The sequence below is a fragment of the Emys orbicularis genome, chromosome 9 (genome assembly GCF_028017835.1).
Source record: "Emys orbicularis isolate rEmyOrb1 chromosome 9, rEmyOrb1.hap1, whole genome shotgun sequence".
Classification (NCBI taxonomy): domain Eukaryota; kingdom Metazoa; phylum Chordata; order Testudines; family Emydidae; genus Emys; species Emys orbicularis.
In genome coordinates this window covers 51,491,942-51,516,154 of record NC_088691.1, presented here as the reverse complement: position 1 = coordinate 51,516,154, position 24,213 = coordinate 51,491,942, and the positions used below count along the sequence as shown (strand labels likewise).

Here is a 24,213-nt window from a genome sequence, read left to right as displayed (position 1 = left end):
TAACTTGAAGGACTTTAGGGAAATGTTACTAGCCTTAGATATAATACATGGCTCTTACAGACTGAATTTTCATCAATTTCAAAGTTCTTTGCAGAGGAAGGCAAGTATCATTATTCCCAATTTAAGAAGTGGGAAAAGTGAGGCATAGAAATGAAGTCACTTGCCCAGGGTCACTTGCATCTATCTACATTCTCGGACTATATGCTGGGTGGGGGCTAGTGGCACCACCTCTTAAATTTGCTTGACCCATTTCATTATAAAACCTGTTTTCAGTTGTTTATAACTTTGCCAAACTTTAACTGTTTATGCTGAAATTTTCCATGCCAGGTGTCTGCGTCAGGCTGAACTGTTTTAGCCATTTCCAAGAATAAGGCTAGGAAAAAATGTTGTTTGACTCATTTAAAAAATTTCTGGTGACCTTTGACAAGCTTGAGAACCCTATGTGTTTGGAGTAGGGACTCTAAATTGGGATGGCCTTTGTATCAGGATGTGGCAAAAAGCATCCCAATGAAAATCTCCTCCAAATTTAGCAATGTTGAAAACCTTTGAAAATTCCCAGTTTCGACATGCTCAGTAGAGACTTAACTTAAGTAGCTAAATTCCCTGAAGATTCTGTCCACATTGGGCATGCTTCAGAGAAAGATTGGATGAAGGGAGTAATGAGATGGGCTAGGCAAGGAAATGGAATATTCTCACTCCTCTTTTACACATGGGAAACGGAGACATAGAGCGATTAGGGCAAAAAAGCCACTGATTTGGAGTATCCAAACTGAGATGCCTAAGACCGGATTTTTCAGAGTACTTAACATTATATAACACTATGTTCAAAGCATTGATTTCAGTTGCAGATGTGAGTGCTTGGCATTTCTGCAAATCAGATGCAAGGTCTGAAATCAAGCACCTAAAAAACCAAGGAACACACAATTAATGACCACCTACGAAAAGTTTGGTTCAAGTGACTTGCCCAGCATATAGGAACTCTGTGGCAGAGGCAGGGATAGAATCCAAATTCCCAGGGCCGCATTTAATTGCATTAACTACCAGATCATACTTTCTCTTCATGCAATCCCTTGCCTCATTCACTCCACACACTCCAATTTCTGCAACAAATGAAGCAGGGGTCCTGCAAACAATACCCCACTACAATACAATGAATTCAGTGAACCCTGATTCATCCCCAGAGCACAGGGTGCATTGATTTAAATAATCGACTTTAACTAAAAAGTACACATGCAAAAAAAATATTTTCTGAAAAAATGTGGTTCTCATTGGTTGGTAACCATTAGAACCTGTTGATTTGCGACTAAATATAGCGCTTACACTAAACTGGTGCTGATTTTTGCTAATTGAGAGGCTACATTGTGTATGTATGTGTTTATATACATACGCATTTATTTGAGCAATGGTAAATCTTACATTTATTCAGGTTATTAATGTTTACATTTTTACTATGTTAGAAATGGTGAATGATGCGTTTCTTATTTGCTAGATTTGTTTTTTACTTGCTGTTTGTGTCAATTGAATTCCATCCAAATAAAGCTTAATTGCATAAAAACAGCATTTTAAAATTTTTTCTGTTAAATAAAATTTCCTTAAATGTGATGGATACATACAAAAGTTTATCAATATTTTATCAAAACATGTTTTGTATTTAAAACTGATTTATTTAACGCAGATGCAGTGAGTGAGGTAATATCTTTTACTGGAAATGTTATCTGTAGTTAGTGACCTTGTCCTTTAAGATTTTAGAACTAGTGGATCTCATCTTCTAGTTAAGGGGTAGACAATCTATGGCACGTGTGCCAAAGGCGGCACATGAGCTGATTTTCACTGGCACTCACACTGCCTGGGTCCTGGCCACTGGTCCGGGGGGCTCTGCATTTTAATTTAATTTTAAATGAAGCTTCTTAAACGTTTTAAAAATATTTTTTACTTTACATACAACAATAGTTTAGTTGTATATTATAGACTTATAGAAAGAAACCTTCTAAAAACGTTAAAATGTATTACTGGCACGTGAAACCTTAAATTAATTAGAGTGAATAAATGAAGACTCGGCACACCACTTCTGAAAGGTTGCCGACCCCTGTTCTAGTTCTTATACATGGATTGGAAGAAGAAAACAAACTTTCTTGCTTTTTCAACTCCCAATTGGTTTCTTAACTTTGAACTAGTTGAATAAAGTGAAATGAAGAAAATATTCTCTTTACCTACAGAAGAGGCTACTGCTGTCAAAAACTAGCCAGCTCCCTCCTCCTCACAGCACCTCCCATCCGCCAGGGGCCCCGCTGATCAACTCCTTACCCTCCCTCCCAGCACCTCCTGCCCGCTGCGTTCAGCTATTTCACGGTGTGCAGGAGGCTCTGGGAGGAAGGGGGAGGAGTTGATCGGCAAGGCTCCTGGCGGACTATTATGACAGTGAGGTGACCGTGCCGATGTTTAAGATGTGCAATAAGGTACTTGTACTGACACACCAACATTGGATGAAGTGAAGCGAACTATTTGCAATTGAAAAACGGATGCGCAGCCGGTACCGATGACATACCGCTGGAGCTGCTGAAATGCACTATTGACCCTGTAGTGGAATCACTTCTGGCCATTTTTTTTGCCTGGTGTGGAACTGGAACCTTGCAAACCAAAACCGGTATTGTGATCTCACTTTATAAGGGTAAGGGACTGCGCAGCGAATGTAAGAGCTACAGGTCGATCTTGTTGTTTGCGCCAGGGAAGGTGTTTGCAGTATGTTCTGCTGGTGCATTTGGAGCCCCTGCTACATCAGAAGCATTGCCCCTAACAGTCAGGCTTTACAAGGAAAAGGTCCTGATTAGACACCATTTTGGACCTTCACTTGTTGTTGGAGATACACCGCAAGTTCAAGAAGCCCCTATATGTAATGTATGTGTATCTTAAGGCTGCGTTTGATTCAATTGATCAAGTCACGCTATGGAAGGCCTTAAAGGGCGTAGGTCCCAACCACTGTGTTGGACTCTATTAGTGAGCTGCATTATGGAACCACTGCCCGTGTACATCTTGAGAATTGGATGTTGGCACCTTTCAAATCAGTGTCTGGTGTCAGGCAGGACTGTGTCTTGGCCTCTGAACTCTTTTGTTGGCAATGGATTTCATAATGCAATATTCTATCAGATCCATAGGTATTAAAGTCAGTGATCTCTCACACTCAGATCTTGACTATGCTGATGACGTTCTTCTAGTACAGAGCCACAACAGGTTTTGTGAGGCACTCCCCCCAAATGGAGGAGTCAGTCAAGGTTGGTCTCCATGTTTTGTGATCAAAGACAAAGCTGCCAGACCTAGAATCAGGTCCACCCGTGACTCCAATCTCTTTGAATAATGAAACTGTTTAAGCAGTCTCTAGCTTTTGCTATTTGCGTTCTATACTCACCAGTTTCTCCAACTCTCATAGGGGGGTTCTTCACCGGATTGGCATCACAGCGTCTGCCATGGGTCGTTTACAGCGAATATAGAGTCAGCATCATCTTGGCATGACAACTAAGTTCTGGGTCTATTCGAGCTGTATTCTCTCTATACTGCTGTACAGTTGTGAAAGATGGGCACTACGCCGCTCAGACTGGGCAAAGCTGGAGGCTTTCCACACAAAATGCCAACATTATATATTGAGCATAAAGTGAAAAGACATTATTTGTAACGCAGATGTTTATGGGTTCTCTGGTCTACAGACTACTGGGACCATTGCCTGCAGATGGTGTCTTACGCTTTTCAGCCATGTCACCAGAATGCCGCAAGACGTTCCGGTGAACGCCATTCTCTGGGTGGCTTGTAACATCCGGTATAAAATTCCACCAACCAAGGGATGGAGGCAGCCCAGAGGCAGACCTCCGCACATGGGTGCATCTAGTCTGTTCCGACATTGGACTCTTGGCCTGTCAAGCCCTTGCAGCCGCACAGGAGCGGACCAAATGCCGAACAATTGCTATGACTGACCTTTCGGCTAAGCGTTGAAGAAGAAGGTGTATCTATTTCTTGGTCCTGAGGCAGGAAAGTGTAAGGGGCAGGAAGATAGGATGCATCCTATCTTCATTTTTCAGTACTCTTCCGGAACCACGACACTTGTAGAGTAAAGCAGCAAAGTAGCCCGAGGCATTGTTAGGCCTTCTCTTTTTTGTGGAATCCTATTAAATTTATATTTTAATTTTAAATAAAATCTTTTAATTTGAAAATTGTTCTCAGGAGCAGAGTTTACTTGCATCTTACAGTGAGACACAAGATTCCTTACATTTTCTAAATGGGAATTATCTTCTGACCATCTCCTCAGCCAGCCATGCACCCTCCTAACTTGAAAGATCTTCACTTTCCCTGCAGACCCAGGGAAGAAGAATTAGCAAGTAGGCAGGGGGAAGGGGCTGTTCACTCCCATTTATTACAGAGCCAAGAAAAAGGGGAAGCAATTGGAAACTGGTGAACAACTACTCTTCATTTCTGTGAGGGTCACGAGGCCTTTTGGATCCCTGCAGTCTGTTCCTCCACAGAGAGGCCTGCTGTGAAGTGGCAGAGCTCTGCTCTGTGACTGCAGCAAACACTCACCAGTGTGGAAAATCCCATTTCCAGTGGGGAGTGGAACTTTCGAGCTCTGTCTAGTAGACACTGTTGATGAAGGGGAGCCTATTAGTGAGAATTCATGACCAGCTCCCTGCTGAGAATCCCCTTCCCAAGCTGCTAGGAAGCTGGGTTTCCTACCAGAGCATATTATTTGATCTTTGAGGCTGTGTTCCATAGGAAATGAAAATTTATCCAACAAATCCAGAAGCTAAAAGCATAAAGCCATCAACTTGCACATTTGCATTCCTTTGTCCTGATGTTGATGTTAATGATTACTGTCTTAATTTAAACGTCTTGCACATTGTCCACAGTAAACATTATTTTTAGATGTATAGCAGATCTTCTACAGAGGCTCTCAGTATTACTTATATAGGACGAAACACTTAGGCTTTTAACACCAAACTTATTATGAATCTCTTCACCACTGGCATTAGGGCACATTCCACCAAATCTGTGGCAGCATCCTTGCATGTTTTAATAACTCTAGCTTGGTGATATGTAAAGCGGTACCTGGCACTCTGTTCCCATTCTTATCTGATGCTGTTTCCTTATCTGACTGGGAGAATTGTTACTGTTTGGCTGAGATTCTTCAGACCCACCCCTCTCTTTGGCAAGGCTAGGGAAGAGGCTTGGTGGAAAGAGCCAGGGATGAAGCATATAGGCTAGCGGTTCTCAAACTGTGGGTCAGGACCCCAAAGTGGGTCTCAACCCTGTTCTAATGGGGTCGCGAGGGCTGGCTTAGACTTACTGGGGCCCAGGGCCAAAGCTGGAGCCTTCTGAGGGCGTCAGCCCTGGGTGACGGAGCTGAGGTTACAAACCCCCTGCCTGGGGCTGAAGCCCTTGGGCTTCGGCTTTGGCCCCCCACCCAGGGTGGTGGGGCTCAGGCTTCGGTCCCCTGTCCTAGGGCCATGTAGTAATTTTTGTTGTCAGAAGTGGGTCACGGTGCAATGAAGTTTGAGAACTGCTGATATAGGCAGATAGGGGAATAAGAAACTTCAGGAAGGTGTGTGTAAGATTCCTTACATTTTGGGTAAAGGACTGTTTGTAGGCCCTGGAGTTGATGGTGATTGTCAGTGTGGGAGATTTCCACTGAGGAGGGAAGACCTTGAACTGATTTGGTGAAAGCAGTTCAAAAAGTTGCCTAGTAAAAATGAAAGTGTGGGCTTGAAGCCTGGCTTATTGTTTACTTTGTCCAAAACTAGGTCTTCCATAGAGGATAAGAGGAAGTCTCTCTCTTCTCTCACCCCCAACCCCTCTTCTCCTTTGCATCTAAGGGAGGAGGTTGCATAGAGCTGGGGAAAAGATTGTGGTCCAGGGAGATCAAGGACTTGGGTTCTCTTTTTTTCATTTGAACATTTGTTTACCCTGGAGAAGGTACTTTAAGATTTGGCCACAGTGCCAACCCAAACTAACTACCCAACTGTTGAAGGGAAGCTGAGGTATGGCCAGCAGGGAAACTGACATGATTCTCTTGACCAGGTAAAACACTGACAAAGGGCAGCATATTTGTTAGACACTATTGTAATCTTTATAGTTGGTATTCTTACTGAGATGTAAAATTTCATCTTACACATTTCACAGACAGCCTTAACTCTGCCCCCACAAGACAATATATGAACAAGAATTCATAAGAATATCTTGTGGGGTCAGAATCGATGTTGTGTTGAAATGTGTAAGGTGAAGTTTTAAAGCTGAATGTACATTATCTGAATGTGCAAACTGTATTATATTCCTGATTTTGAAGTATTACCAGATTGCTTTAAAAGTGAATATTGAAACCATACTTTATTGCAATATACATAGTTTCTATAACAGGAACATTAGACCCTCATCTGAACTGATACTTTCTATTTACCTTTACTTAAATTTAAAGGTAAAAATAGCATCTTCTGATAGTTGCCCTGCAATGATTTGAAGCCTATTTGTTTAGGGAATGAAATTCACCTGTTGTTAATTTTTCTTTTAGAGCAGGTTTTTTTATTCATGTTGCAGACCAGAGCACCTTCTTTAATGACTAAAAAAGTCTCATTTTCTCATGCTAACTGAAGCGTTTCTTTTTTTTAAAAAACTTTTTAAGGGGTTGAAGCTAGACTGCATTTACACAAGAGGCACTTGAAAAGAGGTGTTTTGTTAGACTTCTAGAGGAACATGATCCAGTTTTGTAGTGAACACAAGGCTCTCCAGCATCCTCCGTGATTGGGAATGAAAACCTTGCCTCCCCTTCTTGTCGGAACTTCTTCAGAATGTTTTGTTATGTTAAAAACTTTAAAGAATGATCTTGTTTCTATGGTGCTGCCTAAATTTACCTTTTTATTTGCTCTTGATTTAATTTATTCTTACTGGCATACGTCCAACAGTGGGGCACAAAGATATGTACATTGTTAATGTGATTTAGGGGTTGCCTGGGCAAGGGAAAGGTTTCTTTTGCTTAAAATGAAAAAGCAAAAAAAGTAGGCCTTATTGTTTTAGTGTGGGTCGGTTTAGATTAGTCAGGTCCAAGTAATGAGAAACTAGATCCTGCAGCCTTGAGCACTCTCTGCATATGGACCTGTTTAAGGATCCTTGCCAAAGCAAAACTACAGCTTAATTTTTAGAATTCGTTTGTTTTAGTTGATATCTAATATACTGTTTAAAACAATTGAAACATTCCCCCAACTCTTCTTGCATTTGCTCATCTGACGTTTCTGCACTATAACATTTTTTGGATATTGCATTTAGGTTTTGCTGCTTTGCATACAGAATTCAGTGCTGGACTTCTCATTTTCCCATGTTATTTTTAAATGCTGATCTGTCCACCTGCCTCACCTAAAACCATCTGTTTCCTTTCTTTTCTTCATTCCACATATAATATACACTGTTATTTACTAACTTGGGGCCTGATTATTGAAGTTCTAAGCATCCTCACATTCCCTTGACTTAAAGGTGAGGTTCAGTGCTCAGCATTTTAGGAGGAACTTGGCACCTTGCAGAATCAGGTTTCCAAATGACTTTTGTAATGTTGGTTAACATCACCTACTGTAGCAGTGCTTATTTGGTAAGTTTTCGGATTGAAAATTGAATAAAATCATATTTAAGTTAAAATTTGGTTATGCCTGTTAGTATTATTGAAAAAGCTTAATGTTTGTTTCCTGTTGTCCCCTCAGTTTACTTTGCTTGATTGGTTTATTACCGTTGCTGGAGTTATGTTTGAACAAAGATCTGAAAATTTTAGAAATTCTGTAGTTTGAGATTCAGAGGGTAGATTGGGCAAGTTTGCTGTGGTTTGCTTAAACTGGAAGCTGCATCTACTTGAGGCCTAGTCTCCACATGGAAATTGTACTGATTTGACTAAATTGTTTTCTAAATTCTTGTAAACCAATTTGGGCTCACAATAGAAGGAGTTACTGAAGTAACAATCACTTTGGAAACTGAGGTAGTTATGTTGGTGTGTGTACGTAAGCTCTGTGTCTACATACAACTCCAAAAAGTATCTGAGACATGACCTGTTCCCATTCAGTTAGCTATTAACACTGAAGCCAAATGACACATTAAACCTCAAGAATTGTTAACCTCAGAAAAGAAGGGCAGTTATGTTAAAATCTGCACAAATCACTGTCTATTTCCTGTTGCTGTCACAAGTAGACAAAGCTTAGATTGTGGGTGGAGCTTGGGAGAGTACCACCTCTTTTTTTCCAGTGTCATTCCTGTATAGAATTATATCTTGATCAACCCATGTAGAAACAGTAAGATCATTCAGTATACAACTTTACATTTATTCTTTTCCTGATGCTGGTTGTATTGTATTAAACACAGAAGTCTTCTGGAGGATGGACCTAACAAATGGGGGATGAAGTGTGCTCTTTGTTTTGGTATAGTTTGTGGCTTATTTTCTACCCTATATAATAGAAAATTATTTTAAGCAAGTTGCAAACGTGTAATAATGTTGAATAGCTAAAATATCACATGGCCATAATGATTCAGTGGCAGCCTCGAAAAAACTTACCTCGTTAAAGCAATATAACATTGCATTAAAGGATTATGGTCAATGGGAAATTGGTCAATTTATAAAGAGTTAAAAGTAACTTCAGGGTATGTCGTTTGCTCCAGTATTCCACTACCAATTTTTGTGGGCATAGTCATTCTCAATTTTCTTTTAAATGAAGCACCCACAGAAGAGGAAACCAGATGCTGTGGTGATGAGAGCCTACATAGACAAAACATTGAAATTGACAATATGCAAATTAGTGCTAAATATGCAAAGTAAATGGAAAAATCTATTTTTTTTCCTCTTAACACTTAAGTGTTACAAATGATTATATCCAGAAAAGATTTTTCAGAGGTATTTTGACGACTGTGTCCTTTTAAATATTTGGGGTATAATTCTTATCTTACATTTTATTTTGTAACTGATTTTTATTTTTTTAAGTGCCTCAAATTATGTTTAAATTTTTCCATAATTCAAATTCATACAAAATAAATTAGAAATTGGCTGTCATGTAGCTTTATATGGGTAGTTAACACAAGTTACAAATGCTAAGGTGTTGCTGAATTCTGTCCTTGAAATGGAGAAGAGGAAAAGGCAAACTGACCAACCGTTCAAGTTAACGTGACTTCGGACGTCTGATCTGTTAGATGTAGCTCTGTATTTTGACTTCTCTTTAAATATGCCAGTGCTGAGTTCACAATAGTGGATTTGGAAGAAAATGGGAGAGACTGAATTGTGTAAAGATCCTCTTTACATTGTTGATAGGCGATAACTAGTAAGCAGATCAATGTCAAACACATTCCAGAGGCAGAATGTTAAAAAAATACTGAAAGCTTAACTGATTAAAGGGAAGAGCCTTTAAATGTGCTTTTAAAAATCCTCTACATACCTGGAAAATAATTAGATTTTTTTCCTTTTAAAAATTCTTTTAGATGCTAAAACAGTACTGTAATAGTTAATGCAGTCAAAAGAGCACAAGACTAACAGTAGTAACATTAGTATACTTGTGCAGAAAAATAAGCAGTCCTTTGAATTTCAGAATAAGTGCCTTCTCACAATAAGTACAAGAGATATGTAATGTGAAGTCCATATGTGATATGGCAGGTACATCTTTTGAGTAAAGAGAGAACAGGGTCCACTGTGTGCACAATATATTTTGTATGCCTGGTTTCCATAGGTGCAGGCTGAGGTTGGCCTTATTTGGCAGTTTCCCAGTTTTTGATGCTGTGGTATGCTGCTCATCCTTAAATCAAGTGTAAAATGTAACTTGTGTGTTTGGTTTGGACATTTCGTGGCTTGGATTTGTTTTTAACGGTTTTGTTGAATCTTTAATATTCACCAGTTCCCAGGATAGATGTAAAAAGATTCATATAAACCAAATTATCTGTATTCCTTTTTGGGGAATAATTTCCTCAGTTTTGGGGCTCGTAAGAACGCAAGAACATAACTGCCATGCTGGCGTCAAACCAATGGTCCATTTAGCCCAGTATCCAATGCCAGGTGTTTCAGAGGGCATGAACAGAACAGGCAATCATTAAGTGATCCGTCCCCTGTCATCCACTCCCAGCTTCTGGCAATCAGAGATTGGGCACATCCAGGTCATGGGGTTGCATCCCTGATGATCTTGGCCAATAGCCATTGATGAACCTATCTTTCATTAACTTATCTATTTCTTTTTTGAACCCACGTTATAGTTTTGGCCTTCACAACATCCCCTGGCAATGAGTCCACAGGTTGATTGTGAATTGTGTGAGGTATTACTTCCTTTTATTTGTTTTAAACCTGCTGCCTATTAATTTCATTGGGTGATCCTTGGTTCTTGTGTTATGTGAAGGAGTATGTAGCCCCTCTTTATTCATTTTCTCCACACCAGACATGATATTATAGACCTCTGTCATATACCCTATTAGTCGTCTCTTTTCCAAGCTGAACTGGTACTGTCAGACAAATCTCTATCACTGGTACCAACCTTGGCGGGTCCCTCAGTAACAAATCTAAGCATCCGCCTCTGTTCGTGCCCCATTGGAGCATTCTAAATCCTTGGTTCTATCCACTTCTAGAGAGACCATGATGGTGCCGACACTGCACTTAGTACTTCAAGAATTCAGGTACTTAAGACTTACCTGTGTCAGAGGAACCAGAGTCTCTGCTGATTATGGTGAAAGAGTCCCTAGGCTGGTGGAAAGATCACCACAACATCGGCGCAGACGTTCCATTTTTCTGACCAGTGCCAATGGTCACCACAATGACAGATGCATCGTTGTTCGGATGGAGGCACATCTTGATGTTCATATAATCCAGGGCAGATGATAGTCTTGAGACCAGTCTCTTCATCAGCCTACTCGAACTAAGGGCAATCAGGAATGCTTGTTTCCATTTTCTACCTCTCAGCAAAGGACAGTGTACCAAGGTCATGACTGACAGTGTAGCCTGCATCAGGCTTTTATATCGGGTCGTCAGCCTTTCAGAAGTGGAGTGCCGAGTCTTCATTTATTCACTCTAATTTAAGGTTTTGCATGCCAGTAATACATTTTAACGTTTTTAGAAGGTCTCTTTCTATAAGTCTATAATATATAACTAAACTATTGTATGTAAAGTAAATAAGGTTTTTAAAATGTTTAAGAAGCTTCATTTAAAATTAAATTAAAATACAGAGCCCCCTGGACCTGTGGCCAGGACCCGGGCAGCGTGAGTGCCACTGAAAATCATGTCGCATGCCACCTTCGGCACGCGTGCCATAGGTTGCCTACCCCTGTTTTATATCAACCAAACAGTGGAGCGCAAGATCCACCTCTCTGCGTGCTGAAGCAATACAGTTACGGAATTGGTGCATAGTCCATCACATTCGCATTTGGGCAGTGTACCTTCCTGGTGGACAAAACACCATGGCTGATGTCAGCAGCAGGCACTTTCCCCAGGACTATGAATGGAAATTGGACCCACGAATCCTAAATGACATATTTTGAATGTGGGGATGTCTGGAAGTGGACCTCTTCACAACTGCCACAAACAAGAAGTATCTTCTTTTCTGTTCAAGAGGATGTCTAGGCATCCATTTCCTGGGAGAGGCCTTCCTCCTATCTTGGACAAAGGGCCTATGTTGTTCATTTTCCCCAGTGCCTCTAATTCTAACGGTGATTAACAAGAGCAGGTAGAACAAAGCCAGGGCTATCCTAATATTCCCAATGTGGCCAAGACAAGCATGGTACTCTTGTTTGATTGTCTCCTTGTCCAGTTATCAGTCTTCCGTGCACCCCTCATCTCTCCCAAGATGTGGGGAGAATGCTTCATCCCAACCTGGAAGTTCACTGTTTCAAGGGGCATGGCTCCTCAATGGTTGGCAGAGAGAGTCTACCTCCAGTAGAGGTGTAGCAGGTGTTATTAAACAGCAGGAAATAATCTACCCATAGTATGTATCTTCAGAAATGGAAAAGATGAGCTATTGGTGTAACACCAGTGACTCACACCTCAATCTTCCTCGCTTTCACTTATCCTGGATTACCTTCTACAACTGAAGAAAATGGGTTTATCTCAGGTAGCTTGATCAAGGTTCATTTGGCTGCGATAACAGATTTCATTCTCTATTGGGAAGGTTCTCAGTGTTTCCTTACCCTACAACTATAAGATTCATTAAAGGACTGGGGAACCTCTCCCTCAAATAAAAGCTCGGACTCTGGTTTGGAATCATAATCTAGTTCAGAAGTCTCACAAGATATTTGTTATGACTCTATGGCAGGGGTGGCCAACCTGAGCCTGAGAAGGAGCCAGAATTTACCAATGTACATTGCCAAAGAGCCACAGTAATACGTCGTCAGCGTCCCAGCAGCTCCCACCACCCGCTCCCAACGTTGCCCACCCATCAGCAGCCCTGCCAATCAGCGCCTCCCCGCACCTCCTGATCAGCTGTTTCGTGGCATGCAGGAGGCTCTGGGGGGGAGGGGGAAGCGAGGGCACGGCAGGCTCGGGGGCGGGAAGGGGTGGAGTGGAGGTAGGGTCTGTGGCAGAGCCAGGGGTTGAGCAGTGAGCACCTCTTGGCACATTGGAAAGCTGGCACCTGTAGCTCCAGCCTCGGAGTCGGTGCCTATACAAGGAGCCACATATTAACTTCTGAAGAGCCGCATGTGGCTCCGGAGCCACAGGTTGGCCCCCCTGATCTATGGCAATCTGTTCCTTATTGAATCTTATCTATAAAGATGACCTTTTTAATAGCCATTACATCGACTCAAAGAGTTAGAGAGATCAGGGCCTTGATCGCAGATCTTTCTTTTATAGTTTTCTTGAAGGACAAGGTTTCCCTACGTCCACACCCTAAATTCCTGCCTCAGGTGTCAAAGTTTCATCTGAACCAGACTATCCATTTATGAGTCTCTCTCCCCTTTCCCCCCCAAAACAAACAAACAAACAAAACAAACCAACATCGCTCAAGACAGGAAGCTTCTTTTTGCACTTTAGACATCAGAAGAGCATTGGCCTTCTATCTAGATAGGACCAAACAATTTTGGAAATCTCCAGTTCTCAATGACTGGTCTGTGGACCGGCATCGGTCCCTGAGATATCGCTAACACAGTCTAGGAAAGCAGCAAACTGGTCCCGGGTAAAGTCAAGAAACATTGTCTTAGAATAGACTATTCACTTTCATTGCAGACAGATCTAAGGGATCCACTATTTTTACTCCAGTACTATCAAGGTGGATTTCAGGGTGTATTATTGCTTGCTATAATGCTGCCAATATTCTGTTTCCTGCTAGGGTTCTGGCGTACTTTACAAGGTCAAGGTCACAGCGTCTAAGGCCCTCTTTAAGGACGTTCCAGTACTTGCAATCTTGCAGAGCCACTACAGTACATACATTCGCCAAACACCGTGCCTTGATGCATGCCTCTAGATCTGATGTGGCAGTTGGCAGTGGAGTTCTGTCTTCTGTACTGGACTCTATTTTGACGTTCCCTCTTCCATCTGGGGGTACCGGAAGTGGAGCCCCCACTGGGATGCACATCTTGAAGAACTGCAGCTACTTCACAGGGTCAGTAATCTTTCCTTTCGCCATGTGCAATAAGGAGGCCTAATCTGCCACTATTGGGTCGGACAGCAGTTCTTAAAACAGTGTAGCAGAGTGGTCGTGTAGCTCATATCATCTGCCTGCAAGCTCCTGGTACCATCCTGATACTTGAATGGTCATATCTAGAGCATGGGTATTCATAAGAGCTAGTGGATTTCCTTTTCGACGTTGAAGTCTTTGCACAGCCAGGCAGGGGTGTCAGAGAGATGACAGATTTATTGAATCTGTCAACTCAGAATATCTTGGAATTTTGTTTAGATGGTTTTCACAAATGTCAATTTCTTAGCTCTGCCCTGTTTCTAAAAGTAGTATTCCTACAAAGATTTTCAACCCTTCAAGCAATGGAATCTGTCTGATGCCACAGGTTTCTTTTGAACCTTGAGTTCCTTCTGAATTCTGGTGGGGACAATATTGTTTCTATTTGCTTTCTTGTCAGCAGGACATGTTAGCAAGCTGGAAGCTTTCTCCTTTAACCAGTCTTATCTGCTATAAAAGTGATTCAGACAAACTCCTCCTATTTTTGTTTCAAAGAGGAATTCAGCATTTCACGGAGTTAGTCAACTTCTTTACTCTCATGCTGCTCAAACCAACATTGTTTAGAAAACAGTTGCATTAATTAGATTGGTATGGCCCAAGATGGAGTTTAGGAGTCACCTGGGCAAGTCACATGTCCATGCATGACTGTTTTTACAGGTAGCATCCATTGTTCACATGCTACCTTGAATGTCCTCAAGTAGACTTCTTATGTGGATTGGAGCATTCCAAGATCCATTGTCCTCTAAGTGCCTTTTGATTTGGTACTTAACTTCAACATTCCTTTTTGAAGAAACTGACCAAATGCTCTACTAAGGCCTTGGCTACACTCGCGGCAGCGCTGTGAAGCGCGAGTGTAGTCGTGCCGCCAGCGCTGCGAGAGCTGTCTCGCAGCGCTGCAAGTACTCCACCTCTCCGAGAGGAATAGCTTGCAGCGCTGCAGGCACTGATTACACTGGCGCTTTACAGCGCTGCACTCGCTGCGCTCAGGGGGGGTGTTTTTTCACACCCCTGAGCGCAGCAAGTGCAGGGCTGTGAATTGCCAGTGTAGCCAAGGCCTAAGGTTATTTAGAAATCAAGCCAGTACCCAGCCAATATTCATAACTTCGAATACAAAAATGATACATGCATACAAATAGGATTAATAGATTCAGTAGATCATAACTTTTGAGATGTTACATGGCATATGTAGCATAAAACACATTCTAAGCATATTTCCATAAAGCCTTATGGGAGGTACCGTCACACTGTATTTTTTCTTCTCTAAGTGGGGGCCTACTACTGTCCATCAGATTCTTCCCAGTGATTAACTTTGTGATTTTTAAAATATGCCTGTGCCCTACAATAGTGAGATATTTTAGTTAAGCTGTTTATTTCTTTGGGATATGGTTTGAAAGAGAATTTCTCATCAGGGCTAATCTGAATTAGTCAATGCTTCATTTAGTTCATTTCATAAATTTAATCCAGTCTCCAGTTTTTCTCCACAGCAGTGACAACGTGCCTTGGGGTTTCAACTTGGGTGCAGTATCCTAATGAGCCAGTGGGGATTTAGTGAGAATCAACAAAAAAAATCAAGAGGAATATTACCTCCATGTGGTGGGGGAATAAGATGCATATATCTGTTTATGCCTGGAATGACAGAGCTGCATTCACCTACTTAAGAATGGTCTATGCTCAGTTTTTGCACTGGTTTAACTAAATCAGTAGAAAAGTTGATTTAACCAAATATGGTTTTCTACTGATTTTGCACAAGTTTAACTAAAACTGTGTAGGCAAGTCTTTTAGAGGGAAAAATTAAAGATACGAACTAATATTACCGTTCATGCTTCCTTGTACTGTTGGAGTAACTTTCATATTAATAAAAAGAACAGGAGTACTTGTGGCACCTTAGAGACTAACAAATTTATTTGAGCATAAGCTTTCGTGGGCTACGTCCCACTTCTTCCGATGCATAGAATGGAACATATTAATATGTATCAAATTCTATTCCTCCCATCTTTCTAGAAACTTAAAATAATCATTCTAGTTTGTCACTTTCCAGCCATAAGCATACCTGTAAAGATCTGAACTAAAATGTAAACCTTATCATGGGGTTCAGGGTGCACTTCAGACAAGTGAGGGGTTGAAGCACCGTCTACCTTGTAACCCTGGGTGCCTCACATGCTTTGCTATTGTAACTCCCTGTCTGGGATGTTCACAGTCAGCGACAAGCATACACTGAGTGTCTGTATAACTGCAGCCCTGGTCCAGCAACTTTGACCCCAGCAGCTTGCCTTCAACACACCAGTCATGCTCCCTGATCTCTACCAGCTTTGATCACGTCTTGCAGAGTGACCCCAACACCCTCCCAGTCCTGAATTTTCTCAGAACCATATGCTATGTAATGTTCAGCCCTTTCCTGGACAGTTAGAGAGAATAAGATTCGTTTGTTCCTCTAAAGATGCGAAAGTGCATCACAGCTTATTAATTTACCTGATGCAAATACACCCTTCTATTTAAACACAGCACTGGGTTGGTTTATAGTAAAAAAACAAAAACAAATTAACAATATGACATAGATTAAATGATACCAAGTAAAAGGAATAAAGTTGGAAAGGGTGACAAGCAAAAAAACAAAAAAATTGAAAATATGCATACAAGTCTAAACAGAGATACTCAAACTGAGGCTCACGAGTCGCAAAGTGGCTCTTTAATGTGTCTCCTGCAGCTCTTTGCAGCACATGAGATTAAAACACGGTGTGATTTTAATTATTAACCAACCAGGATGCTTTTACTGTGTTATTAACCAATTGCAGCTGATAAAATAGTAATACTTTGTCCGTTATTTTCCTGGGAGAATAATATATGTATATATTAAAAACTAAATATTTTCCCTGCCATGCTGTTTAAATATGAATGTATAGTACTGAAGTAAATGAAATAATGAATTCACACTACTATGGCTCTTTTGGGTAATGTTGATTGCTAATTTGGCTCCTGAACCAGTGAGATCTCAGTATCACTGGTCTAAAACTTAATCTAGCAAGGTACTGAATTTGTTCAGGATAATTTCTCTCACCAATCATTCTTCTTCACACCAATAACTCACTTTCCCTCAGTCAGGACGGACCTTCCACAGAAGTACAAGATGCTGGCTTCCTTTGTCTTTCTAGGCAAAAGATCTTTTCCCAAGGAGGTTTTCACTTATATTTAGTTGCCAGAGACTTCAGTGCCTCTCCCCTCCTTCCCCCCCACCCCCATGCTTTGGTTGAACAACCGATATTCCTCAGCTTAGAAGAGCTGTGTTCCCTTGTGTGTCTTCTAATGATGGATGCCAAAGATGGCTTCTGTCTTTGCTCATATCTTCCAAAGTTCAGTGACTTTGGCCATGTCTACACTGGCAAGTTTCCGCGCAGTAAAGCAACTTTCTGTGCTGTAACTCCCGAGGTGTACACACTGCCAAGCCACTTAGTGCGCAGAAACTGCGCATCTTTCCAGGTGGCCATGCCTGCTCCACGCACCAGCTCGGCACTGCTGGACCTCACCAGCATTTGGAGAGAGGAGTGCAGTCCCAGCTGCACTCCAGCCATAGGAATTATGATACCTATGGATGGATTTCATGACGCATGACAGGAAGGGGCCATGACTGGGACACATCGCAGTGCAGGGTCAGATCGAAGGAGCTGTGGAACGCCTACCACAAAGCGCAGGAGGCAAACCGCTACTCCGGTGCTGCACCCACAAGCTGCCAGTTCTACAAAGAGCTGGACGTGATACTCAGCAGTGACCATCTCCACTGTGAAGACCATTGTGGATACTTCGGTGGCTCGTGTGCCAGTTGAGAGTGGACTGATCCAGGAGGAGGAAATCTTGGACGAGGATGTGGAGGGGGACCCAGAGGCAGAGGATGACTTTTTTGGTAAACTGGGCATTTGTTCATTTGCTTTTGCCAACTGATCAGTTGGCAAGAGCAAGTGGGATTAAATGTCCGTTTTTATCAAAAAAGTCAGGATGGCCAGGACAGAGCTTAAAAAGGGAACTGTCCCGGCCAAACGGGGAAATATGGTCACCCTATCTCCAGGCAAGTGGGTCCTGAGGGAGTCTAGCCAGGGTGAGGGCAGACCCTGGCCTGGCTAATCGCACCACTCCTGAGAGGCCAGAGTGATTCCCCGTCCTGGCAATGGACCGGCCCCGGCCGCGCTGCCAGCTCAGCCTGGCAGATGCCGTCACCTTCCAGCATCTGAAGGATATGAGTGTGGCCAGGGGGCAGGGTGTGAGGGAGTTGGTCTCCGGAGGTGTGTGTGGGGCTGCTGGCCAGTGGGGGTGTCTCTTGGGGGGCGGTGGGGGAGGTCTGTGTGTTGGGATGCTGGGCAATGGGGGGTCTGAGTGGGGTGCTGTGTAGTTGTGGTGGTGGGCTGTGGGGAAGTGAATTGGGCAGTAGTGGTGCGGCTGTGTGTGGGGGTGCTGGGCAGGGGTGGTGGTGTGCAGGCTGCTGTGCATTTGCGGTGAAGGGTCTGGGGGGCGGGGGTTTCCTGGACATAGCAGGTCCGGGGGACGTGGGCATAGGGAGTCGGGGGCTGTGTGACATGGCAAGGGCCCACCCCTGAGGGGAAGGGGCATGCTGGCAGCACAGGGCTGGGTGGGCCAGTGTGCATCTGGCAACTGTCGGTTTGTATACAGTGCCCTTGCACTGGGCCGGGTGGAGCGGGGCTGGCCCCACTATGCTGTGCCCCATTGCCCCTGGCTGGCCCCTTGCTCTGGGGACCGACCTCCCCACGCCATGCTCTTCTGCCCCTATGGGGGCCCACAAATATGTTTGGCACCAAGCCCACAAAAGGTTCATCTGTCCCTGACTTTCATGTGTAAAAGTCTGAGTAATTTAAAGCAACATTCTACTTTATAGAACATCAAAATAAGTTATGTAATTTAAATGAAAATCCAGAATTATAACTGGAATGCAGGGTATTGGTTACCTAGTATTTGTAATTTAACTTTCATGTATTTAGGAAATGCTGAACAGTTGTGATTTTTTTTTTTCTGTATGGTAGTTTAAATAAATTACCAAAATAAGTGAAACTGGTGTGATTATATTGCATTATTTTGACAAATAAAATATGCAGAAATGTATGGTTTTTTTGGTGCAGAAATTTGGTTTTTTTTAGTGCAGGATTCCCCCAGGAGTACACTGTCACCTTTTAAATAAATACCATGACACTAGTATGTGCGGTGTAATGAATATGTCAGGCCTGAGAAGAGTTGCTGATACAGAATAGTGAACTACAAATTGGCATCTGTCACACTTCTACCCTCAGACTGAGCTCCTTAGAGCATTGATTCTCAACCTTTCCAGACTACTGTACCCCTTTTAAGAGTCTGATTTGTCTTGCATACCAAGCCGGGCCACCGCTTCACGCAGCTCCCGTTGGCTGGGAACGGCGAACCGCGGCCACTGGGAGCTGCGAGTGGCTGTGCCTGCGGACGCTCAGGTAAACACAGCATCTCGTGGCCCGCAAGGGGCTTACCTTGAACAAGCCGTGAACCAAGTTTGGGAAACCCTGATTTAGAGGTACGTATTGCATGAGGCAGGCATCTGCAGTATCCCTTGCATCAGAATATGCATCTTAAGTGGGAAACTGCATTTTGGTCTTCTTTAGCAAATAATTTGAATGTTATGGATTTTTTTTTTAAAAGAAAAAACTAGGAAATTTCCTTTATTAAAAAAAAAAAAAAAGTTTATAAAGTGAATCAGACAGGAAATGCTAACCTTAAGGTTGCTTGTGGAAACGTAACTCTCTCCTCTTGTGCATATGCAATACTATGGTCTAATTATATGCTGTAAAGAGAATGATGGGTTTTTTGGTTTGCTGGCAATTCCAAAAAAACAACCCCAAATTGGTTTGGGTTGAAATGATACTATTAAAAATTAAAATAAAACTTCGTTGGTTCGGGTCAAATGAAATGTTTTGTTTTCCCAAAACATTTTTGATTGAGTCCTTTTTAAAATGTTTTTAATTCTTTTAAATAAAATTAAAGGAAAGTTTGAAATGAAGATATGTCAAATCAAAACATTAGGTTCTGAAAATGTGAAATTGAAATGTTTGTTTTCTCTGAAATTTGTTTTTTTTAATCAAACCATTTTGTGAAATGGATAAGAGTTTGTGAAATCTGCATTTTTGGATAAAATTTTACACAGCTCTACTTAATTCCACAGAGCCTTTGCCTCACTCGTTAAACAGTTTTGAACTGTGCTTAAAAAATGAGATGTCCTGGGTCAAATTGTTTGCGGTCACAACACTGTAAATACATTACAGTGAACTCTGAATTTATATTGTCAAGCTGTCTGGAGTGGCTCACGAACATGGGTATTAACCTCAGGGCAGACTGTTACAAACCAGGGCACAAGTCCCAAACTGGTTGTGTTCTATAATTAGATTTTACCAATGAAGTATCAAGTGTGAACTCCTCAAGCACTATAATAGCCTTAACGTGGAGTCATAGACAGTCCCATTGGGCATCTGTTTTGCCACCCAGGCAAGCCTGATTTGAAAAATCACAATAATATTCAGGTTACTCCCAGTCCCAAAGGACCAGTCGCTTACCCCGAGTCACTTGTATCTTCAATCTCTCACTAAAGACAACGCTTGTAGAATCATAGAATATCAGGGTTGGAAGGGACCTCAGGAGGTCATCTAGTCCAACCCCCTGCTCAAAGCAGGACCAATTCCCAACTAAATCATCGCAGCCAGGGCTTTGTCAAGCCTGACCTTAAAAACCTCCAAGGAAGGAGATTCCACCACCTCCCTAGGTAACCCATTCCAGTGCTTCACCACCCTCCTAGTGAAAAAGTCTTTCCTGATAGCCAACCTAAACTCCCCCACTGCAACTTGAGACCATTACTCCTTGTTCTGTCATCTGGTACCACTGAGAACAGTCTAGATCCATCCTCTTTGGAATCCCCTTTCAGGTAGTTGAAAGCAGCTATCAAATCCCCCCTCATTTTCTCTTATGCAGACTAAACAATCCCAGTTCCCTCAGCCTCTCCTCATATGTCATGTGCTCCAGCCCCGTAATCATTTTTTGTTGCCCTCCCTGGACTCTTTCCAATTTTTCCACATCCTTCTTGTAGTGTGGGGCCCAAAACTGGACACAGTACTCCAGATGAGGCCTCACCAATGCCGAATAGAGGGGAATGATCATGTCCTTGATCTGCTGGCAATGCCCCTACTTAAACAGCCCAAAATGCCATTAGCCTTCTTGGTAACAAGGGAACACTGTTGACTCATATCGAGCTTCTCGTCCACTGTACCCCTAGGTCCTTTTCTGCAGAACTGCTACCTAGCCATTCGGCCCCTAGTCTGTAGCAGTGCATGGGATTCTTCTGTCCTAAGTGCAGGATTCTGCACTTGTCTTTGTTGAACCTCATCAGATTTCTTTTGGCTCAATCCTCTAATTTGTAGCCAATCCTGTATTAAACTAACTAAAGTTTAATATAGTTTAGGGCTAAGCAGCTTGGGGATCTCTTGCTTATGCTTAGAAATATTGTCCTCTCCAAATTCCAGGCAGCATAGTAATACAGATCCTTCTGGTCAGGAATTTGTATTCCCTTCCCCCAGTGTTCAAGCTGTGGTGGGATGAGGGCTCGTGTATGTACCCTCTTCAGTGCGGGGGAACCAGTCAGCAAAGTATTTTGTCCACTGATATTCCAGTGGTTTGTCTGGTGTCTGAAGGCCACCTTTTGTTGGGGAGGAAATGACATCTTTTGTGGTAAACTAGTATTTCACACCTGGTAATGCTTTTCTCCTGACGGGGGCGGAGGGGGGGGAGAGGTTATAGTCTTAACAAATGTTTTTATAGTTAGAGAGCAAACACTTAAATATTACCTTGTAACGTGGGATACAGATATTAGTAAGATTAATACAAGCAGCATCCTACACGCATTTCATAAAATCTAAACACATTCTCATAACTCTAATATCTATTTAACAATACTAACACACAGGTGACCAAGACTGGTTTCCAGCTATGCGTTTGTCAATATTCAGTGAGGACCAGGGCTCTTGGCCTGAGCTGGCACCTGGTCTGCCAGCGCTGCATATATCATTGTAAATGTGAGCAGAATTGAGCCCTTAATGCACAGGAATAGACAGTATGTGGTCCATGAGATGAGGGGTCCATTCATTACTGCCTGTAGTGATTCTTGTTAGTTTGTATAGAAAATCCCTTTTCTTTCCCCTTCCTTGACCTGGTCTATTTTTCTGTCCTTAGGATGTGAGCTCCTCTTATGAACTAATATTTTGTCAGAAATTTGCAGTACTTCTCAACACTGGTAAAAATAATGGTACATCTCCACTATGCATCTAAAAATAGAATTTATGAATTTTGGGTGTGTGTATATATGTATATATATATATATATATATATATATATATATATATATATATATATATATATATATATATATATATATATATATATATATATATATATATATATATATATATATATATATATGTGTGTATATATATATATATATATATATATATATATATATATATGTGTATATATATGTGTATATATATATATAAAAAAACCAGAGCTGCTAGTACAAAGAGTCAAGAATACCTCAAATAAGAGAGACTGTAGTTGTGCTTCAGTTACTAGTGGCTTTTGCTTTCCTCACCTAATTTTTTTTCTAAATATTCTGATTTCTAGGTCTTGATGCAGAGCTATATTATGTGAGGAATGATCTTATTAATCACTACGCATTGTCCTTCAATCTGTTAATACCCAGTGAGACCAATAGTCTTCATTTCAGTTGGCATGCTAAATCCAAGGTAAGCATAAACAGAATTTGCATTACATACCTTAATATATGAATGTCTTGCCTAGATTTTAACAAAAGGTCAGTGTCAATAGTTGGACCACGTTTTTGCTCTTTCCTTTGCACAAATTAGAATAGGCTAGTGCATAAAAGGATATACTGTTGAGTTTTTTTTATATATATAGCCAGAGGGAACCAACTAATTGTGCTCAAGAAGAAATTAAAGACTGAGAAGAAAAGGGCATGGCTTGTTGGATGCATAACATTTCTAAAGTGTTCAGAATATTTTTAAATAAGTGTTCTTTGGGGCATCATCTTTTTTACTTCAAAATACAGTTACAGGATACCTGTCTATCAGTTGTGATACTGGCAGTGAATTAAACATGAAACAGGCAGCTGTGAGTTAAGGCCTTTGAAAACTTGGAATCTTGTGTTCTGTGGATTCTTAGAAAAGATGTTGCTTGAGGGAAGAGAGGGATCTATTTGAGTGGTATTTAGAGATCATTTTTTATTTCATATATCCATTATAATTGGAGTGTGCAGCAACACCTGTGGTAAAGTTTGTCTATGCATTTCCATTTTAAAGGATTTTGATTTACTTATTACTTCAACTTTGTGGCTGAAGTTTTTGCAGCTGAAATTGTGTCTAGTCTGCCTGAGGGTAAATGTTTTTGTAAAATTTGAACCACAGTCGTTTTGCTGGGTTTGAGTAAATCAATACAAACATTTGACATTATATAAATAAAATCTAAAGCAGCGGTTCTCAAACTTCAGCAACCCGAGGACCCCCATTTTGATTTGAAATTTTTTGGGAACTCCCAATCCCCCCTGTTCAGATCCAGCCCCACCCCCTCGCCTCATCTTCCCCCCCCCCCTCCTCCTCACTCCATTCCCCCTCTCTCTGTCGCTTGCTCTCCCCCACCCTGACTCACTTTCACCAGGCTGGGGCAAGGGGTTAGGGTGAAGGAGGCTCTGGGAGGGGGTGTAGGCTCTGGGAGGGAGTTTGGGTGCGGGAGGGGGTGTAGCCTCCAGCCAGCTGTCGCTTACCTCAGGCGGCTCTTGAAAACGACCAGCACATCTCTCTGGCAGGGGGGCCAGGGGTCTCGTGCGCTGCTTCTGCCCCAGGCACTGTCCCTGCAGCTCCCATTGGCCGCAGTTCCCTGCCAATGGGAGTTGCGAAGTCAGCTCTCAGGGTGGGGGCAGCACGCAGAGACCCCCTCCTCACCCCGTGCGCCCCCCCCCCCCCCCGGGGCTTCAGAGACGTGCCGGCCGCTTCTGGGAGCGACAGGGAGCCTGCCTTAGCCCCGCTGCACTTCCGGAGGGGGAGGAGTTGATCAGCGGGGACCACGGACACCCTACCCTTGGGGACCCCCCCAGGGGTCCTCAGACCCCAGTTTGAGAAATGCTGCTTTACATACTCCAAGTTATAGGATTGTGCAGGCTTGCACAACTCGTAAAGTGGCAAGGGCCATATTACTCCAAAGAAAACAGCTGAGTGCCGAAACCCTCCGAGCGCCGACAACCCCCCCCAGCGCCACCCAGCCCCCCTGAAACGCAACACACACACCCCCGCGCCGCCCGCCCCACGGAAACAACCCCCCCTGCGCCAGCACCGCCGAAACACACACACACCCCCCGCGCCACCTGCCCTGCGGAAAACACCCCTCCTTCCCCAGCGCCACCCCACCAAAACAGCAGTATTGAACCTTGGTAATATGTTATAGCAGGCCCCTAAGGTAGTCTAATTAAGGTAAAAGAAAAATTTCTTTTTGCTAGAAGTAG

The 24,213-nt window shown here is 42.5% G+C and overlaps 1 protein-coding gene across 1 annotated transcript in view; it reads left to right on the top strand.

Annotated features, from left to right (window-relative positions):
• The window catches only part of RYK (receptor like tyrosine kinase), a 108,448-nt gene that overhangs the window by 3,949 nt on the left and 80,286 nt on the right, over positions 1-24,213 (top strand). The window contains exon 2 of the mRNA XM_065410765.1: positions 22,323-22,444. Within this exon, the coding sequence (XP_065266837.1) occupies positions 22,323-22,444 (122 nt within the window). The remainder of the gene's footprint in view (positions 1-22,322; positions 22,445-24,213) is intronic.